This window comes from Branchiostoma lanceolatum, chromosome 13 (genome assembly GCF_035083965.1).
Source record: "Branchiostoma lanceolatum isolate klBraLanc5 chromosome 13, klBraLanc5.hap2, whole genome shotgun sequence".
Taxonomy (NCBI): Eukaryota; Metazoa; Chordata; class Leptocardii; order Amphioxiformes; family Branchiostomatidae; genus Branchiostoma; species Branchiostoma lanceolatum.
This window is the reverse complement of record NC_089734.1, coordinates 3,262,704-3,280,817: the sequence shown is the minus strand read 5'-3', so window position 1 is coordinate 3,280,817 and position 18,114 is coordinate 3,262,704. Positions and strand designations below refer to the sequence as shown.

The 18,114-nt window shown below is 44.4% G+C and overlaps 3 protein-coding genes across 4 annotated transcripts; all 3 read right to left on the bottom strand.

The window, feature by feature from the left end:
* Window positions 1–326: 326 nt before the first annotated feature.
* LOC136446951 (uncharacterized) lies at window positions 327–1,025 on the bottom strand. The gene is made up of 2 exons (XM_066445621.1): window positions 748–1,025; window positions 327–569 (listed from the first exon to the last, which is right to left on the bottom strand). The coding sequence occupies exons 1-2, from the start codon at window positions 1,020–1,022 to the stop codon at window positions 527–529; spliced, it is 318 nt and encodes a 105-aa protein (XP_066301718.1). The 5' UTR covers window positions 1,023–1,025; the 3' UTR covers window positions 327–526.
* Window positions 1,026–1,083: 58 nt separating this feature from the next.
* On the bottom strand, window positions 1,084–6,472 carry LOC136447109 (uncharacterized). Its single transcript, XM_066445802.1, has 6 exons — window positions 5,582–6,472; window positions 5,231–5,262; window positions 3,223–4,061; window positions 2,471–2,967; window positions 1,905–1,993; window positions 1,084–1,329 (listed from the first exon to the last, which is right to left on the bottom strand). Exons 3-6 carry the CDS (start codon window positions 4,041–4,043, stop codon window positions 1,084–1,086), a joined length of 1,653 nt encoding a protein of 550 aa, XP_066301899.1. The 5' UTR covers window positions 4,044–4,061; window positions 5,231–5,262; window positions 5,582–6,472.
* Window positions 6,473–6,599: 127 nt separating this feature from the next.
* Window positions 6,600–12,350, bottom strand: LOC136446940 (histidine N-alpha-methyltransferase-like). 2 transcript variants are annotated; one of them, XM_066445609.1, is made up of 7 exons: window positions 12,008–12,350; window positions 10,322–10,517; window positions 9,658–9,866; window positions 8,815–9,021; window positions 8,182–8,300; window positions 7,712–7,844; window positions 6,600–7,344 (listed from the first exon to the last, which is right to left on the bottom strand). In XM_066445609.1, exons 2-7 carry the CDS (start codon window positions 10,468–10,470, stop codon window positions 7,130–7,132), a joined length of 1,032 nt encoding a protein of 343 aa, XP_066301706.1. In that variant the 5' UTR covers window positions 10,471–10,517; window positions 12,008–12,350; the 3' UTR covers window positions 6,600–7,129. The 2 variants fall into 2 exon arrangements, with proteins under 2 accessions (XP_066301706.1, XP_066301705.1); XM_066445608.1 differs by having other exon boundaries at window positions 10,322–10,511; window positions 12,008–12,348.
* Between the last annotated feature and the right edge of the window lie 5,764 nt (window positions 12,351–18,114).

Below are 18,114 nucleotides of genomic sequence, written 5' to 3'. Positions count from 1 at the left end.
GGAGATTTCGGCGGCTCTTACGGGTTTGGCGCTGCATATCCTTCTCCAGCTGGGCGACTGTCTTGGTGGGAGGGGTGGGGACCTGGAAGTCAGCGTGCTCATCCGGGGCTCTATCCCGCTCCTCTTCTGTGCTCACACTGTGAACCTGGGGGGCCTTGCGGAGGTTTCGGCAGCTGTTAAGGGTTTGGCGCTGTATATCCTTCTCCCGCTGGTCGACTGTCTTCGGATTGGTGCGAGGGCTGAAGATCTGGAAGTCTGGGTGGGCCTGAGGATGGTCGGCATCTTCGCAGAAGTCCATCACCTGATCACTGATGTCCTGGCTGTGAACATGGGGGGCCTTGCGGAGGTTTCGGCAGCTGTTACGGGTTGGGCGCTGCATATCCTTCTCCCGCTGTGCGACTGTCTTCGGCTTGGTGGGAGGGGTGGGGACCTGGAAGTCAGCGTGCTTGTCCAGGGCTCTATCCCGCTCCGCTGCTGTGGGCGAGTTCCTCACGTATCTTAAGGTATAGAAAAGGACAAAGGAAAGTTATGTTGAGCTCACCGAAGAGGTAATCTTCCACCGGCTGTGACTGGAAAGACAAACGATTTTATGAGAGCAATCCTGCCAGCTATTTTTGACAAGAACTACTCAACTTCCAAATGTTATTCGGATCCGTCTACGGCTTCTCGATATAAGCTGTTCACAAGCAAACAAACAGACAGTCAAGAAAGACATGACCTTCTGACAAAGCTAATTCAATGCTGTACCTGTTGGGCATGTTGTCTGAGAACCCTCCGGGTGGGACGTAGTTTGGTCTGTGCCCAGCCTTCAGACGAAGGTCGACTTCTTCGCAGGCGGCCAGTGCCTCGCTGGAGCCCACACTGTGAACCTGGGGGGCCTTGCGGAGGTTCCGGCGGCTGTTACGAGTTTGGCGCTGCATATCCTTCTCCCGCTGGTCGACTGTCTTCGGCTTGGTGGGAGGGCTGAAGACCTGGAAGTCTGGGTGGGCCAGACGACAGTCGGCTTCTTCGCAGGAGTCCATTGCCTGATCGCTGATGTCCTGGCTGTGAACCTGGGGGGCCTTGTGGAGATTTCGGCGGCTCTTACGGGTTTGGCGCCGCATATCCTTCTCCCGCTGGTCGACTGTCTTCGGCTCGGTGGGAGGGGTGGGGACCTAAAAAGTCTGGATGGGCCTGACGACGGTCGGCTTCTTCGCAGGAGTCCATTGCCTGATCGCTGATGCCCTGCCTGTCTTTCGTCCTGCGGTGCGCTCGCCTCTTGTACCTCAGCTTGTCGACTGCCACGGCGTTGTCAGATTTTGCAGCCACGGGAGGCTGTGGGTGCATCAGCTGGAGGTGACAGAAGATGGTTAGTGATTGGATATATGATACGCTGAAAAGTTGTTGTTGTTCACCTTGTAGTGCCTGGTGGCACCTAGGACAGCAATTTCCTTGCTGTATCAGTAGCAGGTCATATATGTACATTGAGGGGTTGCTAAACCTTATCCTCCTCCTTGATCACGGGACCCCATATTACATCCCTTCAAAAAGACAGGTGCAGCCCCAACTGAGATGTTCCGACCCAGGATTGAACCAGGGTCTCCCAGTTACTAATTAATTGGAGCCTGGAGCTCAATTGTGCGGCTGCTACCAGTTAAGCTACAGGGATGGGCTGAAAGTTAACTTTTTGCTATCTTTGTTAATTGTATGGTACAAGAAACTTCTTACTTTAACCTTCTTCCTGCTTCCTAAACTGATAAGCAATAGAGAATTGGTAGCAAACCAGCTTCTTCAGTGTTCTAAAGGTGTGTTTTTTTTTCACTACAGATGCAACAAACAATTTTGTCACTTTCTTGCACTGAAAATTGGTGACAAAAATGTTAACAGTAAGTTTTAAAACGATCAGCCAAAATGCTGTCACTCACCAAGGAGTGGTCAGAGATGGCGTCGACTGCTGCAGTTCTCTTTGAAGTCACAGTGTGGTGCTGTGGAGCGAGGGATGGCTGCTTGGCAGCTAGAGAGTATGAAATGTAGAGGGATATATAAGTATGCAATATAAATAGTTTCATGAAAAAAATGTAGACTGTTGTAGATGTCAACAAAGGTGGTTTGTCACTGTTTCAGACTAAAAGAAGAAAGTTAAAGGAAGGTTGGAAGAGCTAATACGATTATTCATAAGACTATTTTGTCTGCTTTCAATATCTTTAAAAAAGAGAAAGATCTGAAATAGTTGGACCACACACACTTTTTTAATCCAGCTGGCCTATCTTATTCAAAAGGGCTGAAAATCAGGACTACAAATTATAAATCTATGCTTTCTCCATACTTAAAAACAAAGTTTAAACTAAATGCTTTCTCCTAATACTTAAATACAAACTTGACTTTAAAAACTCCAACCTGTTGGACCACACTCACTTTTTCTATCCTATCTTATTCCAAAGGGCTTAGCCACAAAATCTCTATACTTAAACAGAAAGTTTAAAACTCCTACCAGTCCTCTCAGAGGAGACGTCCATTTCAGCCTCTTGCTTCAGTCTGTTGGCGCGGTAGTCCAGATCGTCCATCGTTATGTACACGGCGTCTTCCTGGTCATCATCAGGCTCGGGATTCTGGTACCGGGACCGTGGCATCGGTGCTCCAATCAGCCCTTGCGCATCGTGGATGCGGGTGTGTCGTCCGCCCACCAGGCTGGATTGAGCCGGAATTCTACGGGTCTGGGACAGGTCGTCACCAAACATGACCGTGGTGCAGACCACTCTGAGCAGCTGGTGTTCGTCATCGAACGGTACAGCATTGTGCCGCTCCTGCTCGAGTTGGTGGATCTTCTCCGGCGCCCGGACCTTCTTGCTTCGCCTCTTGGACGGCAGCTTGGAGGCGCTAAGGTCCTCCCCGAACATCATGGTGTTCACCTTCTGGTGAAAGATTCTCTCAGCATGCTCATCCAGGGCTCTATCCCGCTCTTCTTCTGTGGGCGAGTTCCTCACGTATCTTTAGGTAGAGAAAAGGACAAAGGAAAGTGATGTTAAGCTCACCGAAGAGGTAATCTTCCACCAGCTGTGACTGGAAAGACAAACGATTTTATGAGGGAAATCCCCCCAAGCTCTATTTGACAAGAGCTACTCAACTTACAAATGTTATTTTGATCAGTCTACGGCTTCTTGAGATAAGCTGCCCACAAACAAATAAACAAACAGACAGCACAGAAAGACAAAACCTTCTGCCAAAGGTAAATCAATGCTGTACCTGTTGGGCATGTTGTCGGAGAACCCTCCGGGTGGGATGAAGTTTGGTCTGTGCCCAGCCTTCAGACGAAGGTCGGCTTCTTCGCAGGAGTCCATCACCGGATCGCTGACGCCCTGGCTTGGATCCTGGGGGGCCTTGCGGAGGTTTCGGCGGCTGTTACGAGTTTGGCGCTGCATATCCTTCTCCCGCTGGGCGACTGTCTTTGGCTTGGTAGGAGGGGTGGGGACCTGGAAGTCTGGGTGGGCCTGACGACGGTCGGCTTCTTCGCAGGAGTCCATCACCTGATCGCTGATGTCCTGGCTGTGAACCTGGGGGGCCTTGCGGAGGTTTCGGCGGCTCTTACGGGTTTGGCGCTGCATATCCTTCTCCCGTTGGTCGACTGTCTTCGGCTTGGTGGGAGGGGTGGGGACCTGGAAGTCTGGATGGGCCTGATGACGGTCGGCTTCTTCGCAGGAATCCTTTGTCTGATCGCTGAGGCCTTGGCTAGGAACCTGGGGGGCCATGCGGAGATTTCGGCGGCTCTTACGGGTTTGGCGCTGCATATCTTTCTCCCGCTGGGCAACTGTCTTCGGCTCGGAGGGAGGGGTGGGGACCTGGAAGTCTGGATCGGCCTGATGACGGTCAGCTTCTTCGCAGGAGTCCTTTGTCTGATCGCTGACGCCTTGGCTAGGAACCTGGGGGGCCATGCGGAGGTTTCGGCGGCTGTTACGGGCTTGGCGCTGCATAGCCTTCTCCCGCTGGGCAACTGTCTTTGGCATGGTGGGAGGGGTGGGGACCTGGAAGTCTGGGTGGGCCTGACGGAGCTCTTGTCTTTCGTACATGATTAATGGAATAGGGACCTGGAGTGGAAAACATTTCATTCATTATCTATTTATTGAGATTTACCACATTTGTGGAAGGATTGACAAAACAGAGCACATTGTTGAAACTAAATCCTGTCTTCTGTCACTACTAGTACCGCATAAAGAACTATTACAGCTGAAAAGCATTTACTCCTTTGCTGAATCAAATTTTCCATCCTGGTTGCAATTAGAGATGACAAAGAAACCTTAACATGGCTCCTCTTGACTTCTCAATTGATGGTCAGAGAATCCAAAGAGATATCTAAAGAAAACATAAACAAGGCCCCACCCCTGTGGCATCCACAAAATAATGAGTAAGAAGAACGTCCAGCAAAGAAGTTCATGTTCTGAACAGTAAGCAGCGCCAGTGATAGCAGTAGGAAACCTTCTTTCCTAAGATGAGCATCACTTTTTTGAATGGACCACAGGAAGAGTAGCTGTTAAGCTAATTGTGGATCCTAAATAAACTCAAACTGTGTGTTTTTACTTTTCCCTAAAATCAGAGAACCAGCACCTACCTTTATATGGAAACCAGGATACAAATTTAACCATAAAAACATTTTCAAAGTGAATCTCACAAATATGTCTTACTCTAAGACCCATGTCAGGAAATATCGTCATGTAATTTACAACAAGTGACAAACATCAAGGCATGAATGTGTTCCACAAGTACTTATGGAGAGTAGAACAGATATCTTCTATCATTACTTACCTGTAACATCATACAGAACAAGCAATATCCTGCAGAATTTACACTGGTTTGTACACCATAACAGCTGACTAAAACAACTGTAGCATCAAATCACTATTGTATCAAAATATCAAATAAAATGTTCTACCCTGCAACAGCATAGCCAACCGTCTCTCTGTTTTTCGAAAACTAGGAACCACGAAGAAAACTTCGACTCGTCAATCCGGTAAAACATTTTGTAGAGAAAAAATTATTTTTAGTAGTCCGACTCAACGGGTTACCAAAGTTTTCCTTCAACTTTCAATTTTGATATGCTAATCTTTTACTCTTTGTACCTCTCCCCCAAAACCCATAAGTCCTCTCTCTAAAGAAAACAAACCGAGCTTTCAGGTTCTACATGTCCGAGAAATGCACTAGAATTTCTATCACATTTCTATCTAAGTGTCGCAACTTTTAAGTGATGAAAACTGCTTACCGTAACTGGCTAGAGCTGGAGTGGAGATGGTGCTGTAGAAGGATATAGAATGTGTTCCTGTTAGTAAGTTCTCTGCCCTTGTACTACCTTCTTAACTTCAGGCTGTCATGCTAAGTGATGATGCTGTCAGTCCTTATGGTGTCAACAGCTGCAGTTCAACATGGCGGGTCCCCAGAACTCTTTCACATAAAAGGTCGTCCTTTTGACGCCAATAAACTCCGTTTCTCACCAACCTAACCCGGTCCCATGGTGGTGGTAGATGCAACAATAGCTTTACAACCTTTGGGCCACTTTCTAACAGTTGACACGCCGTCTAACGGCTAGAATTAGGAGTTTTAGCGGGAGCCCTACCTCAACACGTCCGCTTTCTTGCTCTGCTATCTGGATACTCTAGTCGTGACGTCACGATGGTTCGAACAATCAGGTTGCCTAGCAACGGGCTCAAGTTACGACTGGATGGAACCAGTAAAGAAACTAGCATGGCAATAAAACAAACGAAATTCCACAATATAATAGTTAAAACTAGATGAAATGAGAGTATTGTAGCAACTACGGTATGAATTATCGTGGTAATGTGTGTGGTGATAACTAAGCACAGAATAAAAACCTTTCAGTATGGATCTCGACACCATAAAAGAACATAACAAGTGTTCAGTTACACAGTCAACGTTAACGCTATGGGGGAAATAAAAGCTTTCACACACACAATTTAAACGTATTCTGTTTATTCACTCACTCGTCCGGTGTCCTGAACATCCTACACTAGCAACAGAGTTGCTGTAACGTTACGGCACTATCTAACAAGAGAATACAACCTATCTGTGTGGCTTCGATACCATGAAAAGCTAGGAAACAAAACGAGTAGTCAACCATTCCTCTGTTGATATTTTGCCAGTTGCACTATATTACGTATCATTGGAAGGTCTGTTTTCCTCTCTTTATAATGATGCCACATTTGCTACTATTATAAAATCATGAGTTGACCATCAGGACTGCTATATAAAGGTCAGCACATCGCAAAACAAATGTGCCGAAATTTCCCTACCAGCAACGTTCACTGTCTGACGTTGACAGCATTTTAGGGGGCGACCAACACCGGATTTCAGTCATGGGACTATTATTACAAATGAGGTATCATTTTGAAGAGAACTAAATAAGGTATTCAATGATACACTGCTATTCACGGAAAAAAACAACGGACATACAGTCAAGGGAAATTCCGTTCTCTTTTCTCAACCTACTCACCTATGAATGTGTAATCATAACAAACGATTACGCTTTACAGTGATACATAATACAGTGCAATTTCTAAGATATCAACGGAGATACGTTAGGTTTAGTCATTGATGGAAATAAAGACCCCATACAGTTCACAAGGATTCTGTTTATTCACTCACTCGCCAGGCGTCCTTAACATCCTGCACTAGCAACGGAGTTGGTGTATAGTTCAACAGGCCTAGTCTGTACCAGACTACCAGCTATAGAAAGACGATTTGCCAGGGAAGTTTGACCACCACGTGGGGTTTCATTTGCAAGCGCAGCTGTATTTCATTGGCCTTACCGTGGACTAACTCTACCGGCCAATTATTCCTTTTTTGTGTGTCTAATTCTACGATCCATACGCCCATAGAAAGGCCTGGTGGAGACTACATCAGGCTAAGGAAAGAAAATGTTGTGTTTCCGGCCACCCTGTCCCTGGTGCTGAATGACAGACCAACAAGACTGGTGTCCCAGTACCTGTATGGGAAATGTCATCTGTTTCCGCATGCACAAATGTACAAAACAAGTTGACCGTACTCGATTAGCTTAGTATAACACTCTTGACTACTATGTTTGTAAAACTCGTGCATTGCTGTGTGTACCTTTTTTTACACATGTTTAAAGTTTGCTTAGTCTTATTCATCCTTCTAAGGAAGTATGAATAACATTTGCCGGTGCAAAGCAGATTACACAATAATTCTCCTCGTCATTGGTCCAGTGTGCATCTACTGCAAATCCGCTCTTATCCGCTAGGCGGCGCAACTGCATCAGGTTCCACTTGCAGCTGGTGTTCGGCCCCTCGTAGAAATAAATCTTTTCGCCGTCTTCAAAGTCAATGTCGAGACCGAGTGTTTCTGCACCAGACAAAGCAATATGTTCAGAAAATGTGGAAACATTCCACATTTGTAAAATGTATCTTCTCTGTCGCGAATACAATCATGATTTATTGTGCTTTGAAGACAACCAGACATAGAAGCAAACAAAAAAGTGAAAAACAATACTTCATGCAGTCCCTTATGTTAAAGTATTAAAAAAATCAAACCCTAACGATAGATTTACCAATGTTCATTGGAAAGCCACAAGGACTCTGAGCTGTGGACTAACCGGCAGAACCAACCATAAAACTAGCACTTCTTTGTTGGCAATGCTATAAAACAACGTTTTGTTACTGCTTGTTTTTCCAAAGAACAAGGTAATCACTGACACTGTAGCAACACTCACCAAAATGCACCCGTTGTTTGCAGGAACTACGGAGGGACAAAACGACATAACTCGGCTCGTCTTGATCCGGAGGGTTCTCCACAAATTCACAGATGTACTCGAACCTCTCAGCGTCCATGTCTTCACCAAAGTCCTGGGATTGGTGGGGAAGGAGATGTAAACACATGTCAAACAAAATTAAAACATCACTGTATATATTGATAATCCAAAATGATAGTTTTCCATTACAAATATGACAGTTATGTTCTGCTGATAGACACCACGATTTACTTTCGTCGTGGTTTTATCGCGCTATAGAAGGGAGAGCGAGCTGTTTTTGCTATTTCTTGAAGCCGCGCTTGAAACAATTCTGTAGTACAATTAGTATCACACAAAGAGGTATATTCGAGGGGCTGTGGATTCGCAGTGGAGATGTCACTGCGAAAAAAGCACAAATAAAACCATTGCGAAAATTTCCATGTTAACAGTACCTTGTTGAAACGGGAGACCAGGTTGTCTCGCCATATCGGTATCCACTCGTCGCCGTAAGCCTGAGACACGGCCTCTCGGTCAGTGTTCATGTCCACCCCGAGCACCAGCCTGTCCCCGTCTGCACAAACAGTGGGAGTCGAACGGGGCGTTAATCATCCAAGCCCTTCTGACAAGGACTATGGAAACAGCAAGGCTATCAGAGTTGGCAGACTTCGCCCCCTTACCCATGCTGCTCTGTGACACCTCCAGTCTAAGGGGAAAAATCACAGGAACACAGAGAGCGACAGAGACATGGACACTTACACAAACACACACACACATAATCTCCGAGCAGATCTAACTGTTGCAAAGACCGTATCCAGCAGGCAAAAGGAATTTTTATTGCAAACCGTTAGATCTGCTTGGAGATGAACAATCACACACACACAAAAAAAACACAAACACATTCACACAAACACCATAGTCTTTTACCTCCCCATCCTAAGTCAGGTACCTATTTTACACCTGGGTGGAGTGATGAAAGCCCTATCAAGTCCCAAGGAAAACATTTAGCCAGGAATGGAACCCGTGACCTCCATCTCGTGTCCGCTAGCCTAGCCTGGCCACTCGGCCAACCGACGCGCACTACGTACCACTGAGCTGTGCCCGGATCTCCTGTAGCAGTTCCACCTGGTGGTGGATGGAGACGTTACTGAAGCTGTTACCCAGCCACAGCAGCAACTTGGCCTCCTTCCGGGAGGCAACGTGGCGCACCCCGTCCAGGTACAACCCGCCGAAGGGCTCCACCGTCAGAGCCGGGTAATCTTTCTCCAGCTGCCGCCCGCACGTCGCGATATACTCTGTGTGAAAAACAGTTCGGAGGCATCATACCTCCGTGAAATATTTAGAGTTTGCAGGATTCATTCTCTCCTTTGCTTTATCTTGTCTTATTAGTCAATTGGGAAATCATAACCGGCCACTTTCAACTCTAGCAAGAATTCCAGCTGTTCATGAAAGCTTTTGTACATTCTCATTTTTCCGTCCACTCCATGAATTGCTTACTAAAACCCGAGAACTAAGCTTCATCAAGCCTATATAAAACTAGCATGTGGAAACTGTATAACTGTGAAAACACAAATAGACGGTCTATAAACAATAACTCCCCGTGAATGCGCAGCCATTTCCTTAGAATCTCTTAAGAGACTCTTGAAGCAACCAGAAATGACCAAGACGAACACACACGGACCAAGAAATAGCTTTAATCGCTCTACTATATGTTGTATGTTGCATCATGTATATGTTGTACCATATATATGTAATGATATATCTTGATAGAGTTATTAGAACTTAAATGATGTAATATCTATCTCTGTTATATTCTATCTGACCCTTACTCTTCCTCATGAATTCAATGAAAAGCGGTCTGCTTGCCGATTTGAGCTTGTCATGAATAAGCAGAGGTTCAAACAAACAAACAAACAAAGAATCAAATTTACCCTTCGCCATGTCCACTGGCACGAACGCTGCGCGCCCGTGCCGCTTCAGCATAGCCTCGATCACCAGGCGGGTTTTGGAGGACGCTCCGCTGCCGAGGTCCACAAGAACGGCTGGGGGCGAGACTTTGCTGGCGATGTCGTCTGCGTGGGTCTGAAATATGCTGTGTTCGTGTTGCCAGATTTTGTAGGCCTTCGATTTCTGTATCAGTCTGAAGAGATGGAACAAAAAATGAAAAAAAAGCAACGAACATGCACACATTTCCGAGTCACTGCGGAGATGAAATGTGTGTGTGTGTGTGTGCGTGTGTGTGCGTGTGTGTGCGTGTGTGTGCGTGTGTGTGCGTGTGTGCGTGTGTGTGTGTGTGTGAACATGTCTATGCCTGTGCGTGCATGTATGTATGTGTGTCTCTGTGTGCGTGTGTGTGTGTATGTGTGTATGTGTTTGTGTCTCTGTGTTTACTTGTATGTGTATGTCTGTGCCTATGTGTGTGTATGCGTTTGTGTGTGCGTGAGTGTATGTATGTATTATGTGTGTGTGTTATTTTATGTGTGTCTGTACGTATGTTTGTGTGTGCATTTGTGTGTGTGTGTGTGTGTGTGTGTGTGTGTGTGTGTGTGTGTGTGTGTGTGTGTGTGTGTGTGTGTGTGTATGATCTATACTCACTCCTCACACAGCTCCGACCCGCGTGTATCGTACACGTACCACTGCGGCACGTATCTGCGCTCTGACGTCAGGCTCGCTACAACCGACGTCAGCTCCTCCGGCACGTGACGATTGGTGGTGGCGGTGACGTCACTGTCTTGGTCATTCATCGTCGTTGTTTTAGACAGGAGTTCTTGATCATAGAATATTCCTGTACATAATTAGAGTAGAGTTGTGTTGGGTTTATAGAGACTGTATGCAAAGGGCATTTGAGGACAGAGAACCACGCCTGTATTGTGCAGGGAGCCTATCAAGGTCACTCAAACCGTTTAGTGAGGGCCTGTATGGGGGGGTCCTGACAACGCTCTACGCTAAATTCGGACGGCCAACTATGTATTACGCTAAATTCAGGACGCCTCTCTACGCTCTACGCTAAATTCTGAAGCTTCCCAATGCATTATGCAGGACTGAAATACGGCCTAACTGTTCTACGTCGTGGTGACACAAGTACGATGTAGTTCTCTCTTCAACTACGACGTGCTTTTGGATGGAGTATGACATATCTGAAATACGGCGTGGCAAAATCCGCAGGCCTGGTGAGGGGACACCTGGTGACCTGCTTAAAAGCAAGAGATTTGTGGAAATTGGTTGGTCAAGAGCAACCTTTATAGAAAGTAGCTAAAGATAAAATCGTTTCAGTAGTTTCTTTCAAGATCCTTTGTTCTTTAAAAAGCGTAAATATATGGCCTACTATGAGGGCCGTCATTCCACTTATAACATGTCCTGCTAATGGAGAGAACTGTAGCTAGAGAAAAAAACAAACTTTTATGCAATTGAAGCAGGATCTGAATCTAAATCGGTCAAGCGATATAAACGCCATTTGGCGAAACACACCCTGACACCCTGAAACATGGTATAAATTGTCAAAATTAGGGGGAATATTAAGTTCGCGCTGAAAGGTCACCGCGAAAACCGCGAACATAAAACCACCGTGAACATTTCTATATTTTGCAGTATTTGGGTCACCCTGATACCTGCGTCAAAACGATATGATTTACCGCTCCGGCTGTCCATTACTGAGAAATTGGCCGTCCAACGCCCGAGGCAAATGCTGACATGTGGGCCACCGTATATGGTAACCAGAGGTAATGATAGCTGGAGCTACTATTATGTCCCATATGGATGAATACAACCTAAATTTCTCCATTTTCAGATGAAATGTACCACCAAGATAAGCATCTTTCGTTTTAAAACGTGGGAATTGATTGGTCAAGGGTAACCTTTATAGATAGTGACTAAAACATAACTTGTTTAGTCCCGGCTGATGGCCGTCCTTCTACTTATAAAATGTCCTGCTTCTGGAGAAAACAACGTAGCTAGAAAAAATTGAAACATTTGAAGCAGAATCTGAATTTAAATGGGTCACGCGGTATAAGCACCATTCGGCGTAACATACCAGGACTGAAAATGGTAGAAATTGTCCAAGAAAAGGGGGAATATTTCATCAGAGCATGTGGAGAGCCATTGTAGTACAGCTTTGGTTACAAATGACAAATCTTTCCAACCCTTGTCTAATTATTCAACCGTTTTTTAGCAACTTATGGAAGCGAGAATAGACAACAATTCTTCCGCATCAAACCTTTGAAAAACTCTTTATCCTGTCCATCGTCGATTAATGAAAGAACAACAAAAAATCTCAGAACCTACTTCTTTCCTGTTGAAGAGGAACAACAGTTGTCGGCACGGGCGGACCTCAGGATGTTTCAGCAGCGTTTTGGTCTTTGATCAGGATAATAGCGGAGGGGAAAGAACAGGTCCTTCCAGTCAGCAAGACAACTACATTTATGGCCCATTGGCTCCGGGGCATCATATGTTGTATGATAACTTCTATCAACAACTTTATTCTAGAAGAAGGTTCAATTCATACATTGACTGATCACCCTTACTACATGTTGGTCAGCAGCTAGCTATCTACTACCATTATCATCATCATCAGGCTTAAATCCCTTGCTCTTAAGGAGTCCCCCCAGGCCGGTCTCCATTTTTAGCCAAGTGGCTCTTCCGCGCACCAGCAAAAGTGTCAAACTTCTAAAAACAAGATTTTGAGAACGAGTTCGGAGGATTGTTCCATTGTATAAAGGGGGGATAGCAAAACAAAACAGACTGCGCACTCGTTTGTGACTTAGAGCAAGGTTAGAAAAGTTTGACAACGCTTTACGCACAATTTATCAAGTACGTTTTACGCTAAATTCCGGGTAGCTACTACGCATTACGTAGAATTAAAGTGGTCAATAACGTTCAACGTAAAATACGCAGATTACGCTCTACGTTGAATTGGAGTGGTCGGCAACGCTCTACGTAAAATTAAAACGGCTCATTACGCTCTACGTATAAGGGCATGCAGCCCCCCTTTAGTTGGGTGGGAAGGGGGATCAATAAATTAGATGTAGGTTTAAATTATTCAACACGAGGGAAAATTTGCACTTCGATACACGCATTCTTTTCTGTTCCTTTGTCCTTCAATATGTGTGATACAATAGCGAGATTAATGGTGTGCATTGTTCGTTCGAAGAGCAGTACCGCGACCATAGCTACGAAAATGGCAGCTAGTGTTGGCGTTCATATGAATTTGTTAACTTTAGTGCGCCACCACTACATCTGTAATTGCCAGCTTACTTGATTAAACAAAACAAAAACAAAAACATCGCAGCTACGGTGTAAGAATTTGTACTTGTATTGTACGCCTTGTGACTGGAGGATTGGGATTCCGAGACAACTCGGCCCCTGGGACAACTCGGCCCCTGGCCATTCAAGACAACTCGGCACCAAGCTCAGGACAACCCGGCACCAATTACTCAGTGCATGATAAGTGTATTTGGGGCTCGAAGAATGACAATTCTACAGATCTGACAGGCTGATTAGTGGAATAAGAATTTTAAGAAACAAAACTCAGTCCATACATAAGCATTTTTGTATTTTCGTAAGTCTCAAACGTTACAAGACCGTCAAAAACATGTTGCGGGCCGGTGCGGCGACGCCATTTTTTGGGTACTTTCGACGCTCTTTCACGAACTCGCTACGCTTATATGTTCTGTTATGAAAGTGCTTATAACTTATTAACTAAATGTATAGCAGTTCATTCTGTTTTGTTGGTCATAGATTTTAACAGTTTGTAGGCTTTCAAAACGCGTCGAGACAACCGAGATGATAAAACTCCCTTATTGATATTCAAGCGTTCTGGCGAAGTGACCTGCAGGGTTCCACAATTTCCTATTTTTTTATACCAAATGTTTGGCAGTTAAACATGTTTTATTCCTCACATGGATTTTAAAAAGTTTCTGTTCTGTTAGCTGATCTATATGCCAGTTTTGGGGCTCGGTGCCGAGTTGTCTTTATTTTTCTACAATTCGGGGCCGACCTGACTCGTTCCCAGAAAAGCAATAGCGCTTTTCCAAACATCCTTTTTCGGCCGATTCAATGTTTCCGATGGATAGGGGTGACTTGTCTTCGAACGACAGACGAATTTGACATTTTCTGTGGAAACGTCATTTTTAGTGAAAACCGTCACTAAAAGCAATTTTCATCCCCAAAACTGCTATTTTCAGGGCATTCTTCCAAGGCCGCTGGAAGGAAAATAAGAGTTTTCCTTGGATAATGACTGATATGTGAATAAAGGTCATCATTCTGTCTGTGCCATTAGGAAAAATGAAAAAAATCGCGAGGATACGTTTTCCGCAATCCCCGATGGTACGAAACCACGCAAAACGCACATAGAACACGATTCGGGTAATCAGGCGACAAAGCCGCGTTACCGTCATCGCGCACTAATACCAGGAAGTACCCGCGGACGACCAAAACTCGGAAACCGTAAAACGCTACGAAGATCGGGCTTTTCAAGAAAAAAAAAAGATAACGCACTGCTTTAGCGATAGCCGAAAAATCGGGAGCCAAAACTACTGAGAAAACCTAGAATTTGCGTCTTATTTTAGGATCTATGTGTCAAAACAATTCCGAACCGGAACCTTAGAATGCCCTTAGGCTACCATCATTACCTTCGCCGAGAAGGTTATGCAGAGGGTTGCGTTTGTCTGTCTGTTTGTCTGTCTGTTTGTAGTGGCACAGCTTAACTCGAGAATGCCTTGATGGATTGTTTTGATATTTGGTATATTGGTAGGTTTTGATGAGACCTAAAAATGATGAGATTTTGGGCCCCCTAGCGGCTTCTTACGGTACTGCAGCGGAACTTCCTGTTTTGATAACTCGTGTTCCGGACATGCTATGGAACTTATTTTTGAGTGGTTGATAGATCTTTGGACAGAGAGTAAGTGGTGTGGATTTGGGCCCCCTAGCGGCTTTTTTGGAACTGCAGGAGCAGGTTTTGCGTCTGACTTTGAAAGGGAATAACTCAAGAAGGGCTTGATGGATGGTAATGATTTTTGGTAGGTAGATAGCTTGAGTGATGATGTCAATGATTAGACACTTCTTATGCAAATCAGTATCTAATTTGCATAATTAATGAGGAAAGTTTATACATCCGCCAAATTCCATGATAGGACTCTGAAACATGTGACATATGTAACTGAGGAAGAGAGAAATATTAATTGATATGAACTATGCAAATGAAGACCTCATTTGCATAATTAATGAGAAAATACTATAACAAGATGGCCTTGATGGATGGTCATCATTTTTGGTATGTGGATAGCTTGTGTGATGCTTAGTATGATTTGACAATAATTATGCAAATCAGATTCTAATTTGCATAATTAATAAGGCAACTTTAAAAATCCGCTTTGTTCCATGATATGACTATTCAAATTGTAACTGAGGAAGAGAGGACTGTTAATAGATAGAAAATATGCAAATGTGTGCCTAATTTGCATACTTAATGAGTAACTTGTATTAATCCACACTGGCAAATGACGGCAATTTCATACATTTAATACCTTTTTGTGGCATCGGGAAGTTATGTGAATGTGAACATCGTTGAATCAAATTATGTTAATAAGGGCCTCTTTTGCATAATTGATGATAAATATTAGCATAACCGTAGGCTCATAATTTGTTAAGCTGATACTTTGGACATGTTATATTTTACGACAATCAACTGGTATGATTTATTATTGATGAGAAACACTCCTAATACGTCAGTCATAAAGGTTAAAATCATTTGGCGAAGGTATGAGGTCGTGGAACTCTAGTTGGGAGATGCGTTCATCCAGGTGTCAGCCGGGTCAGTCCGGTTGAGTGGCTTCGAGTCAGACACACCCAAGTTTTCGGGTATCTCGTCTCTTCGGTAATTATACTTAAGAAGACTTGATGATGATACTTGATAATCAGGATGGGATGTGGGCCATTGTCATATATACAGGCAGGAGTGGGCAAGATTACAAGGTGTCTGACATTCAAATGATTTGTGATTATATACTCTTCTGCCTTCTACACGATAGCCTACCTAGTCCCTTGACTCCAGATCGTTGGGGGAGCAAGGTAGAAATGCAGGTAGACAGCTTTCTCCAGGCATCTACGTGGTAAGCAGGCTTTGTGATAAAACTCAAACCAAGATAAAGTTGACAGGGAAAAGTAGACAGAAAACTGTGGACATTCAGTAAAAAAACATAAAATCCGATATCTCACAGTGTCAGACGCTTCAGACTCAGACTGGGAATAGGTCTCCGAGTAGTCTCCAAGCAGACCTACGGGTTGGCAAAGACCGTATCCAACAGGCAGAAGGAGTTTTCATAGCCACTATAAGCTCCTTCTTCCAGTTGGATACGGTCTTTGCAATCTATTGGGTCTGGTTGGAGACTAGTCTCCGAGGACAAGTGGAAGTTGTGTTGTTTAATCAGTATATCACTTTCGTCGAGAAGGTTATGATTTAGGTGCCGTTTGTGTGTGTGGTGGGGGGATAAGTGTGTGTGTGAGTGTGTGTGTGTGTGTGTGTGTGTGTGTGTGTGTTTGTTTGTGTGTGTGCTGCGTATGTGTGTGAGTGTGGTGTTTGTGTGTGTGTGTGCGTGCGTGCGTGGATAGTGGCAGTATGACTTAAGAAGCTGTGGATGGATCCTGATATTTCCTATGTTGGTATGGGTTGGCATGTGTTATTAGCTTAGTTAGGTAGAGAAGATGAAGAGTTGATAAAATCTATGCAAATGAGGATATCATTTGCATCATCAATGAGAAGCATTTAAAATAAGTCACTTGAAAAGGTCAACCACAGCTGACGAAGGTATGAAGTCGTGTAATTCCGTGTAATGTATATACGTTTTGATAACCGTCTTAATAAAGTATGAGACATTTGTTGAGTAAAACGTGCCTTCCGGCGTGTCTTACTGAACGCTTGTCCCTCGTCTGGGGAGTGAGACTATTCAGACCGAGGAAAGAAGTTGTGTTTCCGGTTTCACGTCTGAAAAAATTACGTCGGTAGGCCTAGAGAAGGATTCAAAAATTTTTGGTCCCTTGCCAGCAGCCGGCAACAAACAAAAGGTCGAATAACCGGAAACACAACCTTTTTTCTTTCCTGGTCCTGATGCCCGCACACCAACTCTGTTGCTAGTGTTAGCGACACCAGGCGAGTGAATGAACAAACGGAGCCCCTCTTTGTTTAATATGATCGGCTATTCATGGGTAGATCAACAGGGCTGTTTAGGAGATGAGTAGGTGAGGAGTAGGAGTGTACTCTACTCATTCCTCCGTTAGAAAAAAGCCAATATGAAATTTTACCGGCAAAGGCCGTATTATGCTTCAAAACGTCGAAATAGGCCTTAAAACAGAGGTTTTGAGCGAAATTATCACTTTGAAATTTTTTCTCTGGGAAAAGTCGGATTTGCATTGAAAACGACGTAGAACAGCCTAAGAAGCTGTTTTAAGTCATTTGCAAACGATTCCGAGCGGTTTGGCGAGAAAAAAAGCCAAGATGAAATTTTACCGGCAAAGGCCGTATCATGCTTCAAAACGTCGAAATAGGCCTTAAAACACGATATTACGTGTATATTACGTGTATTTTCCTCTCGTTATAATGATACAACATTTCATCATCCATGAGTCGACCCCCAGGTAGGAACTCCGGTTCCAGTTTAGGCCGCTCATCAATTCAGCTCACTGTCATCTCTGGTTTCTGGGGATGGTCCAGGGCTCTGTAGTCGTACATTACTTGGTCTTGTTTCATAGGACAGTCCAATCTGTCCTTAATAGTTTTCACACTGGGTGTCATTACTACAGACTATGGCAAGTCATTGTTGACTACTCGTTTTGTTTACTAGCTTTTTCGTGGTATCGAAACCACGCAGACAGGTTTATGCTCTTGTTAGATAGGGCCCTAACGTTACAGCAACTCTGTTGCTAGTGTAGGATGTTAAGGACACCGGACGAGAGAGTGAATAAACAGAATCCCTGTATATTGTGTGCGTGCAGGTTTTTATTTTTAGCCATACCGCCATTAACGTTGACTATCTGTCTCTAATATTTATGGTATAGAATATGTTTCATTCCCTTGTTAGTTATCACCGCACACATTACCACGATAAATCATACTGTAGTTGCTACAATACTCTCATTTCATCTAGTTTTAACTATCATATTGTGAAATTTGGTTTGTTTTATTGCCTTGTTAGTTTGTTTATTGGTTACATCCAGCCGTAACTTGAGCCCGTTGCCAGGCAACCTGATTGTTCGAACCATCGTGACGTCACGACTAGAGTATCCAAATAGCAGAGCCAAGGCCCAGACGTGTTGAGGTAGGGCTCCCGCTAAAACTCCTAATTCTAGCCGTTAGACGGCATGTCAACCGTTTGAAAGTGGCCCAAAGGTTGTATAGC

Excerpts from the sequence above, each read along its gene's own strand:
- LOC136446951 (XM_066445621.1), bottom strand. The coding sequence starts at position 1,022 with ATGGACTCCTGCGAAGAAGCCGACTGTCGTCTGGCCCACCCAGACTTC. Across the intron at positions 570-747 it reads TCAGACAACATGCCCAACAG|TCACAGCCGGTGGAAGATTA; the intron begins GTACAGCATTGA and ends TTGTCTTTCCAG.
- LOC136447109 (XM_066445802.1), bottom strand. The coding sequence starts at position 4,043 with ATGTACGAAAGACAAGAGCTCCGTCAGGCCCACCCAGACTTCCAGGTC. Across the intron at positions 2,968-3,222 it reads TCCGACAACATGCCCAACAG|ATACGTGAGGAACTCGCCCA; the intron begins GTACAGCATTGA and ends CTCTACCTAAAG. Across the intron at positions 1,994-2,470 it reads CGTCTCCTCTGAGAGGACTG|CTGCCAAGCAGCCATCCCTC; the intron begins GTAGGAGTTTTA and ends CATACTCTCTAG.
- LOC136446940 (XM_066445609.1), bottom strand. The coding sequence starts at position 10,470 with ATGAATGACCAAGACAGTGACGTCACCGCCACCACCAATCGTCACGTG. Across the intron at positions 9,867-10,321 it reads GGGTCGGAGCTGTGTGAGGA|ACTGATACAGAAATCGAAGG; the intron begins GTGAGTATAGAT and ends CCATCTCTTCAG. Across the intron at positions 8,301-8,814 it reads GATCCGGGCACAGCTCAGTG|ACGGGGACAGGCTGGTGCTC; the intron begins GTACGTAGTGCG and ends CTGTTTGTGCAG.